Source organism: Lissotriton helveticus, chromosome 5_1 (assembly GCF_964261635.1).
Source record: "Lissotriton helveticus chromosome 5_1, aLisHel1.1, whole genome shotgun sequence".
Lineage (NCBI taxonomy): Eukaryota > Metazoa > Chordata > Amphibia > Caudata > Salamandridae > Lissotriton > Lissotriton helveticus.
In genome coordinates this window covers 1849592878-1849612576 of record NC_136065.1, presented here as the reverse complement: position 1 = coordinate 1849612576, position 19699 = coordinate 1849592878, and the positions used below count along the sequence as shown (strand labels likewise).

General features: G+C 43.8%; 1 protein-coding gene across 1 annotated transcript in view; it reads left to right on the top strand.

Moving 5' to 3' along the window:
• Positions 1–19699, top strand: part of ABI3 (ABI family member 3) — a 299602-nt gene that overhangs the window by 71144 nt on the left and 208759 nt on the right. Inside the window, exon 3 of the mRNA XM_078645286.1 lies at positions 6819–6995. Coding sequence (XP_078501412.1) covers positions 6819–6995 — 177 coding nt within the window. The remainder of the gene's footprint in view (positions 1–6818; positions 6996–19699) is intronic.

Here is a 19699-nt window from a genome sequence, read left to right as displayed (position 1 = left end):
TTCTCCCACTCACTCTATCCAACTTCACTCCAAACTACCCCACTCCACCCTACCCCACTCCACTACAATTTACCAGACTCCACCCCAATCAACCCCACTACAATCTACCTCACTCCACTTCACTCTAGTCTATTTTACTCTACCCGCCCCCAATGTACCTAAATCTACCCCTCTACAATCTACCTGACTCCAATCGATCTTCCCTCAAATCTGAACTTCCCCACACGTCTCTAATATATCTTACTCCACTTGTGTCTATTCCACTCCACTCCAATCTATCCCACTCCACTCCAATCTACCCCACTCCACTCTACTCCAATGTACCCCACTCCAGTACCTCATAACCTACCCCACTCCAATCTACCACAATCTACCCAACTCCAATCTACCACAATCTACTACACTACATCAATATTTCACCTCACTACTTCACAAAACCAAAATATAACACACACACTAGAACATCAAAATCTCACACACATAATGCCATACTACATTCCATACAAACACCCACTCCCACCCTCATGACTACACAAATAATACAGATCCTAAACCAAAATGACTCCCATATTTTCTATCTTTACCAACACCTACCACAAACAACCCAACACAACAACACAAATTCACTCGCCTCTCTTGCATAAGTTAATTAGCTTTAATAACAGCAAGACTTGAAAGTCAGCGTTTCTAACTATTTACCCAAACATGTACATACGGGACTTTATATAATACAACTTTACATCTCTTTATTATTTTCCAAAAACATATATACCTTTCTATGTATCTGTATATTTAGTATTCTACTCTTATTGTAGAAAAGAAATCTTCAGCTCTCTCTAAATCACTACTGTTTCATCCTCTACCTCGTTCGATATATCCTCTACCTCTATTATCTGAATTACCAGAAACCTCTTTGTACTACTATGATCTCCTTAATAAACCTTTCTACACTTTTCCTTCCTCTCTCCCTCCTTTGACTGATCCCAAACCTCATTCTACAACTATGAACTCCCAAATAACACTTTTTAAACTTTTCCCTCCTCTGACTCCTCCAAAACCTCATTTCACCACTATGAACTCCCAAATAACACTTTCTACACTCTTCCCTTCTCTATCCCATTCACTCCAACTAACAGACTTGCATGTCCACCGCTCGATTAACAACTTATATTTCCCTTTACCAATCACTACTAATACTCTTTGGATTCTGGAGTAGCATGCTGCTCACCAAAAAGCACTTCAATACTTCATCAGGGGTAGTAAACGCTGTATAAATACAATTACAATTACAATATCCTTCCCAAATATCAATCTTGCCTCGGATCACGCTGAAGCATAGAGACAGCTACCTTACAAACCCAGATGATGGTATCTTGACCACTGATATAGTTGGTCTCTGTCTCCTAATATTACTGCACCTCTAAGCTGCCTTACCACTGTTGGCAACTCCACCCTCAGCGACATTCTGAAGTCTTGAATAGGACTAACAGCAAATATCTTTCACTCATCCTCTTCCGAGCTATCCAACCAACACCAGTTCATTCAAATGGCCAAGTTTGGGATTCAGAAGATCCAGATCCCCTGAAGAGTTCCTCATGATTCCATCCTGTCCCTTAACATAGCCAATGGCTGCATGGATCCTCTTGGGACTCTATTCTCTGGCAACAGCATCAACGTTTACCAATAAGCCAATGTTACACTATTGTGTTTGGCGGTCTCCTATGCTCCAGGCATCCAACACCTAAAACCTTACTAGCACTCATCTGGACCTGGATGCCCACATACCTGAAGCTTTACACAAATTGTAAGGGCGTGCAATACAAATTCCACTGGAAAAGTTGTGCAAAGTTCACATCTCCACAGCTTGTAAAAGAGTTAGATTTGTCAAATTGGGATACTGGAGTAATCACCACAGAAAAAAAAGGGTGCGGGCATATTCTGCCTGCAAAAGCTTTAACAAAAATAATTCTGAGTTAATTTCCCCTCTCAAACTTCATTTTGCAAAAGAATTCTTAGGGATGAAATACATTGTGCAAGGATTTGCCAAAAGCATTTAACTTACTGGGTTTCATTTTTGAACTTTACTAACTTCATGAAGTTTAGAAAAAACATGAAATTGGAGAAAAAATCCTGAAGCTGATGGCGGGATCTTTCACCAATTTAGCACACACCTATGTTGAATATCCCCTTTCAAACATGTAGTCTAAAGCAATGTCAAACCATGGCTATCTGTGTTAACCACCTATTATCCATATATATAAAACCCCTTGTTTTCCTGGAACATAGAACAGTACGGCCTTAGATCACTAGCAGAGTGCAATTAGGGTGGCTCATGGTTGGTTTAAGGCAGTGATAAATCTATACTAATATTATAAAGAGAGAGCCCAAACCTTTGAGGCGGGTAATCTCAGGAACCACAACACCCAATACAGCATTGGAAAGGACAGTTGCAGCAGAAGGACATAGGCTATACCGATGCCCACCATATACATTTGAAAGGTAAAAGAACCTTACCAGCAAAGTAGTCCCTTGTGGGCGTGGGCGTGGGTGTGGACAGGGCACGGCATGACTACATTCCTTAAACGTGTGCGTTGTGCTGGGGGCGTGAACAAGGCCAATGGGCGTGGCAATTGCAATTGCGCGGCAGCAAGGGGTGTGGCCAATGGGCGCGACAACCGGCAACAATCGCGTGGCACAACCCCGCAAAAAAGGGTGCCTTGGGGCGTGGCCAATGGGCGCAGCAATTGCCCGGGCTTAGGCCGCGGCAGACGCGACTGATCGGGCAGGCGGAGACATTAACTGCACAGTATCCTTCGCGCTGTCAGCCAGTCAACTCTCTGCATAAAGGACCGTGCCTGCGGGGACACTAACTGCAGCGTCTCCTGCGCGCTGTTACACACTCAACTCTCTGCATAAACGAATTGACACCAGGCGCACAACATCAACCAGGGCTGGAGCCGGGCTCAGGCGGCGAACGACGCAACTAAGCACCCTGCTGGGACACTAACCTATGAACTGACTGCACTTTCCCACACACGCAGCGTCTCTAGCGCACGCTGTCACCCACTCAACTCTCTGCATCAAAGACTTTACACCACAAGCACAACATCAAACAAAACTGGAGCTGGGCCTCAAGCGGGGGATGACGCGATTCAGCGTGCCTGCGGGGAAACGAAATTTACAACTGAATGTACTTTCACACACGCTTACCTACGGACGTGGCGTACATACACACTAGAGACATCTGCTAATACTTCTTACTCTGAGGTACACACAGTATCTGCACACACATGCTTAACTATTGTGACACTTCATGCTAAAAATGTTCCCTACCGCGAGATTTTAAAATAAATTTCCCTTGCCTATTACACACATTGCACACATTCTGTTTCATACCCGGACAACGTCGGGACCGGCTGCTAGTGTGTTATAAAGAGCAGGGAACCAATATTTTTCCTAGGAGTCTGCTATTTAACCAGTTTGCTAAATTCCATGTCTGTTTCCTCTTGATTACATCTCATGCTGCTTTCTTCCTTCTGTCCACATGTCCTGTCTCTGTATCTCACTCTTGTATGTTCTGTTTCATCCCTGCCTTCTTTTTTCCTGCTGTTTTCTTATCTTTCCATTCCTCATTTTTGCTTCCTTTTCTGCCTTTCTCCCTATAACACTTGGTCAATGTCCAGTGATGAAAAAATATTAATAACCCTAGTCCAATCTTACCTGGGTCAGGTTCACACAAAAAAATATAAAATAAAGCACCAGATAGTACATATTTTAAAATGTAAAGAAAGAAGAGAAGGAGCAGAAGTGAAAACGAGAGGTAGAGGCTAAGGGGAAATGGTGAGGGTGAGGGTACGCATGAGGAGAGCAGAGAGGTAGGAGGGGTATTCGGAATCTTAGATCAGCTATCTTAGAAGTAGCTGTGTTTCAAGGGTTTTTAGAAGTTGTGAAATTAAAGGGATAGAATAGGAAAAATAGAGGGTATGTGAGAATAGGAATAAAGAAGGTTTTGGGTATGATCTTGTGGAAGCATTTTACAAATCTATTTTTTTGTGTGCAATAAATAATAGTGACCAAAAATTATTTTTAGGTGGATCCAATAGGCAAATAGTGTGCTAACATGATTACAGTTGAAACAAATTTAATATTATGTATTGTCGCATAGTTCTTAAAAATATATAGGATCTGCGCATTTTTAGGTAACATAATCTAAGGGATTGGTGTCTAGACTGATTCCAAACACCCTCAAAGGATATGTCAACCTTTAGACCAGCTAGGTCACATTGGCCCTATAAACCCCCTAACCTTACCAAGGAGCGAATAGATTCTGGCAACCATCGAATATGACAACCCTTGATCCTTCAGGGATAGTGGAAACAGTGTAGTACTTTTAGCTCAGTCAATCGTACTCAATTAGTCTCAGAGAGATAAAATAGAATAAACGTTGGGGACGTTTTCAATAAGCATTAATCGAACCAGCATCATTCTAGTATAAAACCTGTTTGCTGCAACAATTATTAGACAAAAGCAAATGTAAAAGATTACAAGCACCAACAGAGAACCAACCAATAGAAGGTGGAATTCCACCATGGTGTTGAACAGTAAATATATGCAGGCATATAAAGATGACAGTAATCAGGTGTTCTCCTACGATGTGGACCCTACCTAAGTGTACCTAAATGTACCTAGCATGTATGTGGGTGTAAAGCCAAGACTTTCATAGGAAAGAGCCAATCCCATTACTTGATGGGAGAGAATGAAGGACCCCATCTTGGTCTTGAATTGGACACCCCGCAAGGGATATCTGACCACTGTGTGTTGTAGTTTCTGCAGGCCCGGACGTCAGCGTCTAGTGTCAGCGTGAAAGCTACTCCTCTGCCTATCTAGTGTTGGTATGGATCTTTTATACAATAAAGATAGCCTTGGGTTCCTTACACAATCGATATGTTGTGAGTTTGATTATGTAAATGAGCCTGAATCAATACCTGCAATTATGCAAAGTAGTTCTTTGGCCCTAGGATGAAGATGACAATAACTTTTATACAGTGTATGTTAATCCTGTTATGTGCATCATGTGCAGGGACTTTTCTAAGAATCCTCATGCATAATAAACGAGGCTGGCTTCAAGGAATCCGATCAACATTTATTCAACTCATAACTGGGTAAAATGTAAGTGGTAGAACCGTTATGCAGAGCAAGGTAGGACAAATGTAGGTAAAAAGGTTGTGTAGCTACCTAGGTTTAGATTGGGGTACATTGATGTACATAACAGTACAGAAGTGTGTTTATTAAAATAATTTAGTTATGCAATATTTATGTGAAAATGTCATCCTGAATAAAATGGATGCTGTTTGTGTCATTAACTCCTATGTTCAGTCCCTCCCATCTGGTCCCCCAGGACATCATTTCTCTGCATGCAGATCGAAGACAACTGATGTAAAAGGGTTTCCCTGCTGTATGAAAACAAAGTTTAGAATGAATTGTTTAGTGTACATGATACGCTGAAACCTCCAAGGCCCTTCCACTGTAGTTCTGCTGTGTAAAAGAGTTCTATTCATTTGTATTCAAGGATTCTGTAGAAATGTTTCATATTTTGTTCAAATATCTCTGGATGGCAAAAGTACAGAAGATGCTGGACACTTTCTTCAAAATGGGATAGTGCGTATGTATTAGATATTGACATCCTTATTTCTGATTTGTCAAGGGATTGTTACTTAATCAGACCATGATGATTTAGATGATTTACTAATTTGCTACACAAGAATTGTGTATAAGTACCCTTTGATTTGGCGCCAAGCCAGAAGACTATCCTTTTCTATTAGGGATGCTGCTCGATTAATTTTTTTTTTGATGCGCAGTTTGGGACTTAAAATATTTTCTGAGTTGATTACTCTGTATAACTTGAATGTGAGCATTCATACAATTTGCTCACCACCACTTACTTTAAAGATTCTTGTACTAAAACCCTTTAACTTTCCTTAATCTAGAACTCAACTACTGAATGATCCCAATTACTGAATTTTTCCACCCTGCTATATTGATGTCGGCAAGGGTGTCTTTTCGTGCAAGATCAATTTGGGGGAGAACCACATGAGGTCAGTTTTGGGTGATCTGGATTTTGGGATATTCCAAAAATTGCCTTATGATTTTGCTCCGACAATCTGCTCCCCACGGTTTTGGAAATTAGAGTCAACAGCAATATGATGGAAGAGGTGGAGGCCAGTTAAAAGGTAAATTACATTAGTAAAGGCGAACAATTCAATGAGGATGGGCCGAATTTGTGCACTATCTGATGAGAGCTATATCTAGTGGCCGTACCGGGCTGATCCTCAAGATTTGAGATTACTCATCTGCAACAGGTAGTGTTCAATAAGCTTAAAAGGAATTTATAGTTGCTAATGTGGAAAATAATGTCTGTAATCTGTAATATCATGGAAGGAATATCGAGTGCCCATAATATCATGACCAAAATATCGAAAAACAAAATATCGAGGAGGTAATTGCATAGAGCAACGTATAGGTTTACTATTCTTAACTTCACATCTATGTACCTTGATGAAATATATATATATGTAGGTAAAAATGTATAGATTTTCTATTCTTAACTCTACATCTACATACCTTGATGATATATATTATAGTACATGGATGTGGAGCTAAGAGTAGAAAATCTATACATATTCACCTGTCAATATTACTTCTGCAATATTCTGGACCAATATCGTAAATAGTAGGAAGAGTGTGTTGAAAGCAATGATTGGCTATGGAAAAGGTGTGAGGCAAGAAATGTTTGCCAATTCTTATTTTTATACTTTCAGACGGTCGACATACACAAAGAGAAAGTATCGCGGCGAGAGATTGGTGCTGTGACGGACAGCAGAAGCTTTCCACGCACTCAAAAAATCATTGCCCTGGCCAATAAGGAGCAAGTTGGCTGCTATTCCAGAAAACCAGTTAACCTCACCATCCTGGATAACATTGGCCATGGAATAAAGGTGCAACTACAGGATTTGTTCCCTTCCCTGAAGCATTTTCACTGTGTGTATTTGTATGTATTTGTATTTTGTATTCGATATTTATAAAGCGCTACTGTCGCTCCAAAAGGAGCATCCTGGCGCTGAAAAAAAAGTACAATACAATCACAGGAGGTTAGATAGCAGCCAATACAGAGGCATCTGGTAGATTACAGATCCAGGTTTTTAATTACTTCCTAAAGGCGGCCTCTTTGTCCAGAAGTCTAAGATCTTTGGGCATTGCATTCCAGGCCCTAGAAGCCAGGACAGTCAAGGTCTTCCCTCCCTTGGTTTTATACTGAAATCTGGGGATGTCGACCAAATTTCCCCCTGATGACCTCAATTTTCTAAACGGATTATAGCGAGTGTATCTTTTAGCAAGGTACCTCGGGCCTGTGTGGTTTAGAGCTCTAAATGTCGTCACCAGGATTTTAAACAAAATCCTCTTATGCAGAGGTAACCAGTGCAAGCTCTTAAGGGCCGACGATGCCGAGGAGCTTCTAGGTAATTTCAATACCAATCTGGCAGCGGCGTGTTGCACGCTCTGGAGTTTCTTTAATGTCGCCTTTTTTACCCCAGCCATCAAGCCATTACAATAGTCTAACCGAGAGAGTATTAGGGCTACAGCCACAGTCTTTCTTGAATCCGTAGGGAGGAAGTCAAAAAACGTCTTCAAAGATTTAATAATGCCAAAGCAACTCCCTGCCACATTGCTCACATGCTGGTCAATGGAAAGTGTGGAGTCGAATAAGACTCCCAGATTTCTGGCTGATTCCACTGCATGGGGCGGGGCAGGAGAGTCATCTGGCCACCATTTGCTTGGGCAAAAATTGGCTTTTTTCCCCAAGGGCAGAATCTCAGTCTTATTGACATTCCATTTTAAATGATTATTCTCCATCCATTGGAAAACTTCCGTCAGGCAGTTCTTTAAGTTCTGTTCAGCCTCATTGGAGTTCCTGTCTAAGGATACAATTAATTGAGTATCATCGGCGTATGAAGTGACAAATATGCCATATGACTCAATTAAAGAAATGAGGGGAACCATATAGATATTAAATAATAAAGAAATCAAAATAGAGCCTTGTGGAACTCCTGATGAAACCTTCTTTTCCTGAGAGAGAAAAGGGCCCAAGGAGGTGATTTGAGATCTATCAGTCAGGAAAGAAATTAACCATGCGAGGGCCATATCTGTAATACCGATATCTCTCAGCCTACTAATCAGTATTGTGTGGGAGATGGTATCGAACGCCGCTGTGAGGTCCAATAAACTCAAAACTGCGCTTTTCCCTTCATCCTGCAGGAATTTAATTGAGTCCGCAAGCTCAATAAGGGCCTTTTCCGTCGAATGCCCTGGGCGAAAGCCCGATTGTTGGGGATGAAGGATATTATGTTTTTCCACGAAGTTTTTTAACTCCTGATAATCCATCTGTTCGGTTATCTTGCCCAGAACTGAGAGGAGAGATATTGGACGCAAGTTAGAGAGGTCCGTGTTGGATTTATTAGGTTTTTTCATCAAGGGCTTGACTATTGTTTTTTTCCAGTCAAGGGGGACCGTACCTGAACTGAGTGAAGCATTGATGATCTCATTGATAGTAGGGTTAACCACGTTGATTATCTGATGAAGTATCCGTGGTGGGCATGAGTCAGATGGAGCCCCCGATTTACAGGCCAAGATGACTTCCTGCATTTGAAGCAAAGAAACCGCCTTGAATGAACTAAGAGTATGAACCCTAGTCTCCACCCTGTCAGGGCGGCTAGACAAGGGAGGCAGAGGGAGGGTCAAAAAGTCTTTGTGTATCAATTCGATTTTCTTCTCAAAATAGTCCGCAATTTGGTTGCAGAATCCTAAAGAAGGCGGAATTTCAGGCTGAAGAGCTTTGGGGTGAGTGAAGGCTTTAACGATGGAAAAAAACATTTTCTGCTTTTGTTGGGCTTCTTTAATGGCTTTTATATAATAATCCTTTTTAGCTGTTTTAATGCTAGAGAGGTATAATTTTCTTTGTAGGATGTAAGAAGTTTTAGCTATATGATCATACGTTTTTCGCCATTTACGCTCACTTTGCTTGAACAATAAGTGTTTTTCAGCCAGAGCTTGTGTGAACCAGGGGGCATTTAGTTTTCCTCTTTTTTCTTTTCCAGGAGAGCGTTTGGGTGGGGCCCGTTCTTTAATCACTTGGTGCATCCATGTATGGAAGAGTTTGGAATCATGGGCCACTTCTCCAGTCATGCTGGGGATCTGTGACTGGTGAATAGGATTACACTTAATGTTCTCCTCCACCATCCTCCAATTTACATAAGTTGGGGGATGTTGGCTAGCCTAGGCTAATTTAGGGGATTGAGGAATACAGATCTTAAACGGAATCAGACTATAGTCTGTCCAAATTTGTGGAGTGGGTGCCAGGGTCACCAAAGAAGGAAAGTTAGAACATACCCCATCTAGAGTGTGTCCGGCATAATGAGTCGACTCGCTCACCATTTGGTGTAAGCCAAAGATCTCAAGTGTCTGATGGAAATTAAGCGCTTGGGCATCTGTTTTGGATTCCAACTGAAGGTTGAAATCACCTAGCAACGTAAAATAGTGGTAACGTAGTAAGAGCTGCCCTAAGGAGTCGCTCAAAGATTCTAAGAGCATGGTGGCACTGCCTGGGGGACGATAGACCAAGCCACCTGAGAATGAGGCAGTCGCGTTTAGCATGATGGAGAAACCGAGTCCTTCAGCCCCTTTAAGGGGTCTAAATTGAAGGTATGACACTTCAAGGCATTTCTGAGAACCACAGCAACCCCTCCTCCTCTACCCTTCGGCCTGTCCTGCCTTAGAATAGTGAAACTGGAGGGGAAGGCGATCGCTAAATCTGGATTACTATTATCATTTATCCAGGTCTCAGTTATAAAGAGAATGTCTAGATCCAAATCAAGGATTAAATCCTTGATATCTTGGCTGTGGCGACACATAGAACGCGCATTAATCAGCCCCCCTTTAAAATAGGAATTACCCACTAGAATAGTTCCTGAGTGAGACATCGCTTCCGGTGCAGACCAGGGTATAGTCTGATTACACGTCCTACATGAAAAGGGACCCCTTATTTGTTCCATGGAACTACAACATGAGCAATCATTAAGAACGTTTAGCCCAAGGAGGTCACTTGCCTGATAGGTCAGTATTGGGGATAAATCTCCAGCCTGTCCTGCGCCTGTCGCGGTCTTAGCGCAGACGTGCACAGACGGGCTTGCCTTTGGCGCGCCACCCGCGCGCCCGCTGTGCGGACATGCACTAGTGTTCATTTTATGGGCGTGGAGGATGAGGGTGGGAGGCGGCCAACAACTGGTGCGCTACCCTCCTTTCCCACCCAAGATGACGGCAAGCCCTGACTTCAACCGCGTCAGCGCCTATTTAGCTGCGCGTGGAGCAGGGTTCAAGGTGCAGTGAAAGAGCAAGGTAGATTGTGGTTAAAATCACAAAGTAAATTTTTTAATGCGTAAATCAGAAATTACGAAGTTACAAAGTTTTAAAAAATAGTGACTGCCTAGACCACCGGCTTTCCACCTCAGGGGAGAGTATGTACGATTAATGTGCGACAAACACAACCATTTCCCCTCTCTGGCTCTTACACAGCCTTGAAATTCTACAATTCTACTTGGGTAGCAAGTGGAATTGTATCTGGGAACACATTTGATATCCCTGCTACTAAGATGCTCATTACAAGTAGTCTGGGGGGGTATGCGATAATAATCATCCCAGAGAAATTGGAATTTGATAGGGTAAATAATTAGTGTCTATTCTGAATTCAACCGTGCAAAAAGGGACATAACATGCAGATTTTGAGGCCTACCACACCAAAATCCCATATCGCTGTATTTTCTGAGCAATTTTCCCAGCTTAAAATTTGAAACGTTTGACCTGCTGAAATGTCACTCCTGGGCCAGTAAACTCTGACAAGCATGCATTCAACACACCTCATATTTCCCATTGGCCATGTCTGGTGGCTCAGTGGACTAATACATCCTGTCTAGGAACCTGTGTTTGACCTCAAGCTAACAGTTTCAAACCACTGCAGGTCCACTCAACTTTGCATTCTTCCGAGGTTGATTAAATGTTTAACATTATGTTGCATAGCACCAAGATGCCCTAGGGGGAACGTGGAGTAGTGTGGCTCACTGGCTAGAGGCGGCAGGCCTGAGAGCAGAAGTCAGCCCGGGACCAGGGTTCAATTCCCGACGCGGCAGGGTCGTGAACCTTGGTCAGCGGACTCGATAATTCTCGCTTCGGTGCTTACTCTAATCAGGGTTTCCACTCGGCAACTCTGGGCATTAGCTTGCCTAATCTCCACAACGGCCCCACCAATTCCGGGGATGCCTGGCTCCACCTTGGGGACTCCCAGCAAGGGACCATCCCACAGGGAAAGCCAGGACGGGTTCCCCAGAGTTATACAGCGCCGGGACGCCCCGTTGCTGGGGCAGCTGTGCGCTTTACAAGTATACTACATTTACAAGTATACTACATGCACATTACGAATACATGTTATGTGTCATGGTGCTTCCATGAGCACACACCACATGCCAGCCAATAGAGCAGTCGAGTGAGACTCAGCTGAATGTGTATGCAAATCTCTGTACTCTTAACAGCAACTGGTAGACAGGGACTCAGGCACTCTCATTTACACCACACCAAAGACATGCAGTTGGCTAAGCGTCACCACCCTAATACCACATGCATCTCTTCACGCCAGTATCCCTCATTGAGCCAAAAGAACATGTTAGTACGAGCACACAACACCCTCACGTGCACAACACACCACTAAAGACATATAGCTGCATAAGCACTAATTTTCTCATAAAGACATACCTTTTTTTACTTTGGACAGATGTATATAGCGCAAAGTCGACCCAAGTTTTTTGGTAGGCATGGGGAGATTAAGGGCCATATGTACAAACATTAGGAATAACGATTTTCTAACTGCGTTTATCGCTGAATTGAAATTAGGAAATTGGTATTCCCAATGTATGAATTTCTGTATTCCCAAATAGGGATTCTTAGTAGGTTGCAAATCAACCTACCTCATGAATATTAAGGAGGTAAGTCGCAATTTGGGACCCATTAGGAATCGCTGCTATCCGTTGGGACGGTGGTCTGCTGAGGTCAGCAGACCACCACGTCTGTGATTGATTGATAATGATGCAATCTTATCTTTTTTTTTTTATCAATGGAGCCCGCTTTCCTTAAAGGATAATGAGATCCATTTAAGTTTAGTTCTTTAGGTGCAAGCAGTATTCCCACTGCCCGTTCATAAAAAATATTTTATTAACATTCTCAAAGGGCGAGGGGTCCCTTATGGACCTTTTCAGATTTGCAAATGGGTTACCACCACTGGTGGTAAAGTATTACTGTTTTGAACCGGAATGTGGTTGTAAAACAGTAACACATATCATACCGATTCGGTATTTGGAAGGAAGGAACACCCTAAGCACACCACTTACAAATACTGACTGGCAAATGCAAATTGCAATTTGGTAACAAGTTACGGAATTGCATTTTGCCTTTTGTACATTTGAAATAGCATTATTGCAGTCGCAAACAGCCTGATTGTTTACGATCGTAAAATTGCTTTGTACTTCTGACCCTAAGTGATTTGCCCAGGATCACGCTATTTTGAACAACAAGGGAACCCAAAGGCAGTAGGTCAGGGACCTTGGGATCGTAAGCTATTACTAAAGACAGTGGTCCTTAGACAGTTACGAGGTTTGAGCAAATAATAAAAATAAGCTAAATAGTATGTTTGTTCTTTGTCCAGCCGGACAGAATTTTAATTAAACAAGTTAAGGTATTAAAGTAAAATCACATACAGTTGCAAGTGGGACACAGCCTGTATCCAATTTACATATATAAACACACAACAGATAAGTGTAAATGGAAGTTTTTAGCAGGCGAAGAAGGAGCGAGAATTTCTGTATATCATACAATTAGGCAGAATTGGATCATACTAGAGTACCATTGTATGACTTAATCTCATTGTTTATAATACATATGGTACGTTTAGTGTCGACGACGTTTTGATCCCTGGAGCAAGGGGTCATGGGATCATCATCTGGACTTATTGGTAGAACATGCCTGTATGTGGTTGGTACACAGCATAAGGTACATTAAATTCAGAATTGGAGGGAAAACGGAAAGTACCGGAATACGCAGGCATTGGCAGGACGCAGTGTTTGTGCCTCAAATGATGGCAGATGCGTGGTTGGTACAATGACCAACTCGAGGTAGACCGAGGCAGTGCCTAAACAGCAAACTCCTACAGGCAAACAAACCTAAGTCACAGGACTAAGCCTGGGAGGAGTGCAGAAAAAACTCTGCTGCGGTACACGGACCTCCGCAAGTGGTGGAGTTTCTTTAGATAAATGCTGTTCGCTGTGATTTTCCGCACTGTGCAATCATTGCGAACGGCACCATGCACAGTGCGGGCGCTGCTTCCTTTCTGCCACTCGAGTAGATTTTTACACGAGCAGCAGCTATCTCAACGCAAGTGCACAGTTTATCAACGTGAGTGGTCGTGAGCATATGGGACCACTCGCAATGAGAAATCTGGCCATAAACTCTGTGAGTGGAGTGGAGTTCACCGCCCAGACTTACATTGGACTCATGCTGCGCGTCCCTGCACAGGCCCCATAAGGATGAAGCCTGGTTTGGGGCTGCTTCTATTCCTGTTCAGAGAGTATGTGGCATGGCAGTTTTGACTTAAACTGTTTCTATTAGAGTAGGTCAGCAGCTCGTTTGCCTATGGTTGCCTCTTCTCTGGGGTGGCACAGCCAGGAAAAACACAACCAGATAAAGTGCAACTCAGTGTAATTACCAGCATCTAAAATTTCTTTCAGATCACTTTTTGTTTTTCTCAAACTCAGAGCTATTACAGGATCGGATATGGTCATTCTTGGTACTGTTGGCACGATCCAGGCAGAGTATCTGCCCCTGCTTCTGTGATGTGAATCGCATAGATAATGGCACTCCAAGTGGCCCTATTTGAAAGGCCATCTAAGTAGTCTCCATTTGTCATATATGCCACGGTTGTACATTCTAAGACATCCATGATTGCTGTCACTGTGCCATCATTCAGATAAACGAGGCAGTCCCCAAATCCCTGCTAAAACGCCATTGCCCAGGTTCAAGGTCTCCGCTCCTCTCCCCACCCATCCCTTAAGTTATTTCTAGTACTAATAGCCAATCCATTAAAAAAAGCTCCCCACACGAACAGAAAGATAGAAACACACGCAGGGCGCTCATGGAGCCAGACAGAAGCAAATACAGTGACTGGAAAGACAAAAGATATCCAAACAGAGTGTCACGGAGCCACGCCCTTCCACAGATGCGTGCTCTCGGGTACACTCTCACAGCAGCCGAGAGAGACACACATATGCACATCCACAGACAAACCCACATACTCAGCAAACCCCACATACACGAGTGGCCTACCGCACCCAGTCATGGACGACTTTTACTACCCAGCCGGGGGAGGAGGGCCCATCTTCTTACCTTCTATTAGGACCCATGGCACCCTTGCTACGGGCACATACTGTACACACACAGACACACAAACTAACCGACACACGCACGAACACACACCCACACAGCTGGAGCTGCCATAAGTGCAGCAGGGGTAATTAAAACCAATATCCCTCTTGCTGCGAGACACTGAGCAGCACACACACATTCCAGCTCTGCCGACAATACATTTTTAGATATTAGGAGAATTCTATTTACCATCAACAGCTTTTGTACATAAAACAAACATCTCAGCAATTCACAACATAAAATGCGTTTGTCCTATATATGGAATTTCTTTTCTAACTGGCACGTTTCCCATTTCTCATATAAAATGGCATTTCCACCGAATTAGAATAAAAAAGGCAGGCTCTTCACATATGTTGCAACGTGTCCTTGAACTTGAGGGACAGAGACAACTGTTTAATTTTTAATTAGCTTTTTATGTGTCCCCCTGAAGAAAACATGTTCAATGCATTTCGTCTCAGGATGTAAACGTGTTGTCTAAAATGGGTCTTCTTCAGGACAAAATTATCAGACGTGGCCCTGCTAAATGAGATATTCAACACAAAAAACATTATATGTGACGAGGAGATCGTGCAGGCACCCTCCACACCCCCCTCCTTTCCTCCGTTTCTCTACTAGGACACTTCTGCAGTCCTCATGCCCCTCCCACAGATGCTTGTCACTTCCCTGGTCAGCCACAGATACCCCAACATTACTCAGACAGGAGGAAGTCGTCTGACGGTTTTTCTCTGTGTAACCTGGGCCCTTCTGTCAGTCTCTGCCGGCAGAGAGTTCCACGTCCCACTGAGGTCTTGCAAAGCTGCTGGTTCCTCTCTGCCTGCGGTAGGACACACTGTTCTTCGGCCTCATCGAACCACAGAGCCTTAACTTAACAAGCATTTGCAATGCAATAGGGTTCGCATTAGTAAAGTTAGAGGTATTAGTATTGTAAATTCCAAATTTGTATTTATGTTTTTGTTTTGAAAATAGCGTACTTTGTCATTTACAATGCCAATAGTGTTAACTTTTGCAAACGTGACACCTATAGCATTTGTAATGGAGGGTCCGTTTGTAATGGAGGGTCAGTTTCAGTGTGTACAAATAGCACAGAAGTGCACTCTAATCTCCGCCCTAAACCCGTGGGATGTCTACTTCCGGTCGTGTTTTCAGCCATTCACTGGGGATTGGACACCGGCTGGTGCAGCTGTGGTGTTCGCATCCCGCTGGGATAGAAACAAGCATTGGTCTGTGCCAAACTGACCACTCGTTTTATCAGAGTGGTGGGACATGACACAAGGCACACCCTCTCAGTGAGGAGGGTGGGCTCCGGGGATACTCGTGCACGAGGCAAGGAATCAAAGTGCCCACCCTCAGTTCCCCAATAATTGTAAGAAGTGTAAACCATGACAGCGCTTTAACTGGGCTGGGGATTGACAGTGCCAAACAATTGCCGAAATCTAGAATGAACAATTGTTATCCATCTGTATGTCACACAGCGGCACTGCAACATGGGGTCCAGGAGGCGCTACACCAGCCCATACAAATTGAAAGTTTTTAGACAGCGAAAGAACAATTAAGAGGCCATTTCGAGGTTTTTCCTCGGGCGGCACGTGTTGTGTTTTCAGACAGACAGACACATTTCCCCCTTGCCTTTAGTGGTGGCGAGTGAGGCAAGAGCTGTGAGAGGGGATGTTTGGAGGAAGAGAGTGGGGCGGGATCTGTGCCTGGGTCCCGAGACTGCTCATCTTCATAAACACTGGTGAAAACCTGTACACTGGACCCAAAAACTCAAAATAAAAAACAGACAAGTCTCTAACAAGGATTAGATTGAATTTGACATATGGCATGCGCAAAAAACTCAAGACCAGTCACCTATTAGGCGATCCATCAGAATTCCAAATAGACAACAAGCATTGGCAAAGTGAGCAAGTCATGCGGGCGACTGCTTAAATATTACACATGGCACCTATGTTTATGATGCTGAAAGATTAGCGCATACCCGGGCGGGACGGAAATGAGGAGCAAGCTGTTGCAATGGCTAAACAATGGTGTGTTATTTACATAGCGCTAAACACAGAGTGTTGCCTCTTCTAAGCGATGAAAAACATGCATTTGTTACTATTAGCTCCAATTTAAAGGTACTGGATGTAACAACCTCTTAAGGGTTGAGGCCTGAGCTTTCCATGGGGGGAGGGGGGTGGGGTTCGAACTCTTATAGCCGATGCCAGCGGCACGGCTCGGCTCTAGTGATTAATTCTACACTCAGAAGAATATTCGTTTTTATATGATTCTACGTCTTGCCACACGAAATCTTAACAGTGTCGTACCCCTTTATAATGCTGGGCAGTCCCGGTTGGTTTATTGAGACATTATCTCCATTTACACCAGCGTGCACTATTCTTCAAACAGCAATGTTCTAGAATGGATCGAACGCTCAGAAAGGCAAACTTGGGATTTTAATAGAAGACCACACAAACTGCCACTGAAAAGTAGCTGGTGAAGATGCAAAAACCGTGCGGTTTCAAAGCCGTTGTGAAACCTGCACTGACGTCGCCACTCATGAACCACCGGAGGTTTCCTTTAAGTCGGGTGGGGGAGCAGGGGAGCCAGCAAGTGGGAGGGAATAGCTCGAGGGCATAGCTCTTGGCACTGCTGGGTGGGCGGGGGAGCAGCAGCCTGAAGAGATGAAGGCTAGTGAGAGACAGATGGCCGTGAAGCAGGGGGCGGGGCAGGGAGAGAGGAACAGATGGGAAGGCCGTTCTGCTTACAGGGCCAGCAGCAATGATACTTACTCGATGTTTCACAGAATAAATAACAACTGTTGGTAAAACTAAAATACATTTCATTTTATGTCCGTTAAGGGAGGGGGGTGGGCTGCCTGCTGGGCTGCTGCTTGGAAAGCGATGGAAAACGCTAAGCAGTAGATATTGTTTTGTTTAAAACGTGGTTTTGAAGCAAACCGGACACAAAAGCAGGGCAGAAATGTGAATGCCTGAAGAAATCGTCCCACGGCAAAAAGGAAAACAAGCACTGGGGGGCGGGGGGGGGGGAGCAGAGCCAGGGAAGAAGGGAGGCACGGCCTGCGGCCGTGAATAAGTGACGGCGGGGGGCGGGGCAGCGGAAGCCTTTAGCTGGAGAAGTAGAAGGGAGGCACGGCCTGCGGCCGTGAATGAGTGACGGCGGGGGACGGGGCAGCGAAGCCTTTGATGTGCCAAATGCTGCTGGCAGGGGGAAGGATCAGGCAAGCTCGTCCACGAGCTCGTGAACTGTTGGGAATCCTCCTTGAAGAGAGCCAATCAGCTGCCTGAAGAGAGCCTTTGGGGAAAGAAGTAGATCAGCGACATAAGGACTCCCCCTGTTCTATTTCTGCGAAATAGAAAAGGGACGAGCCCTAAAAAGACTAATCGGAGAGAAGTCATGAGCAAACACTCCCACACGGCCCTTTGCATACTAGGGCTTTGAAAGGCCCAATGTGTGATACACTTCTATAACCAGAACTACCAAAATAAATGTTTAATGGATACTTGCACGCAAGCGTGCACACATTCACTTTTCTGTATATTTCTATTCATGTTGCACTTGATACCCTGATGAGCTGCCTCAGCGCAAGTGATACACAAGAATGTGCATCCTGAACTTTAAATTACCCCGATGTGTAACACACTAGGGGTGGGCAATAAATTCTGCTCTGCCAGCAGAGTACGCAGAGTTTTGCCCATTCCGCGTTCCACTTGGAGCGTGGAGTTCCAGCAAAACTCCGCCAAACACCGCATGGCAGAGTTTTTTTTCTTGCACGCAGCTTTCCAACGTTAAGTTGGCAAGTGTGAACGAGAATTTGTGTCCCCTAGCATGATTTTCAGGCACTAGAACGCCTCCTGGTGAGATTTCTCAACACAGGCTGTCACGGCAAGTCGCGACCGTTTGCGTTTAGAAAGCTGCCACTCGAGTACAAATCTACTTGAGCGGCAGAAACAAACAGCACCCTCTGGCACTCTGCGTGGTGCTGTTTAGCGCTGGGAGCTTGTTCAGCGCTCTGAAATCAGTGCAAGCAGCATGACTTGCCGAATTGTGCCTGCTTGAGAACCCCACAGAATCTCGCAGAATTTTTATGTAACTCCACGGAATTCCATGGAGTAAACTGCGCTAGTTCCACCCACTACTACGACACACACACAAGCTTTTCTGTGATGTACATGCACGTGCAAAGCAAGCCTTCAGATAACTCAGATATGCAACACAAATGTGAGTGATGAGCACAGTGTGTAAATTAGTACTAGATAAGAAATAGGTACACACAAAATGCACAAATCAGGACTTCAAATAACCTTGATATGCAATATGCACACATATGTCCACTGGTCTGCAATGCACAAAATGTGTAAAACAGGTTTTCAAATAACACCCACAAAAATATAATTTCCCTTATGTGTCTTGTGGACAGAGAAGGTAATTGTGACCTCGTGTTGCACAGTCACTCCTCCCCCAGGTGTGTGAGAAGACTGGGACTGATGCACAGAGTGATGAATGGACATCCATGAGACTTTCCTTGTGGTGTTAACTGTGAGACTCAAGTTATTACAGGGCGGGGCATTATGCTGATATCAGTGCTTTGTTTAAAGCAGGGTTTGGGAGAAATGAGCAGCAGTAAACTGTTCTGTAATGGGCCATCACTAACTTCTTTTGTCATTTATATCTTGGCTGGGAGTATGTGTCACAAGGCAAGGGACTCCAAATATTCTTAAAAACCCACCCTGATTTCTAATAATCACACTGTGGATACCTATACACATTAAAAAGGCCTGCCTGAAATGTTAGGCAATCATGTATTTGGTTGCATTTTTTAAATGGTAACAGAATTTAACTGCAATGTTTAAATATGTCTTGTGTTAAAATAAGTCGAGACCTATTTAAACATTGCTAATTTAAGAGAATAATTGTGAAAATGCTGAGAGTGCCCGATTCATTTGAATTTTTTCACTGGGGGCAGGGGGAGGGCAGCATTAAAACGTTTGAAAAACACTGCGGAGTGGGGAATATGTGACTTGGAGTGCTACAGAAACCATCTATGGATTATTTAGTTTCTGTCTTAAATAGCGTGGGCCTGGCCCAAAGGCACCAGTTTACAGTACACATTGTTTGAACACAGGGA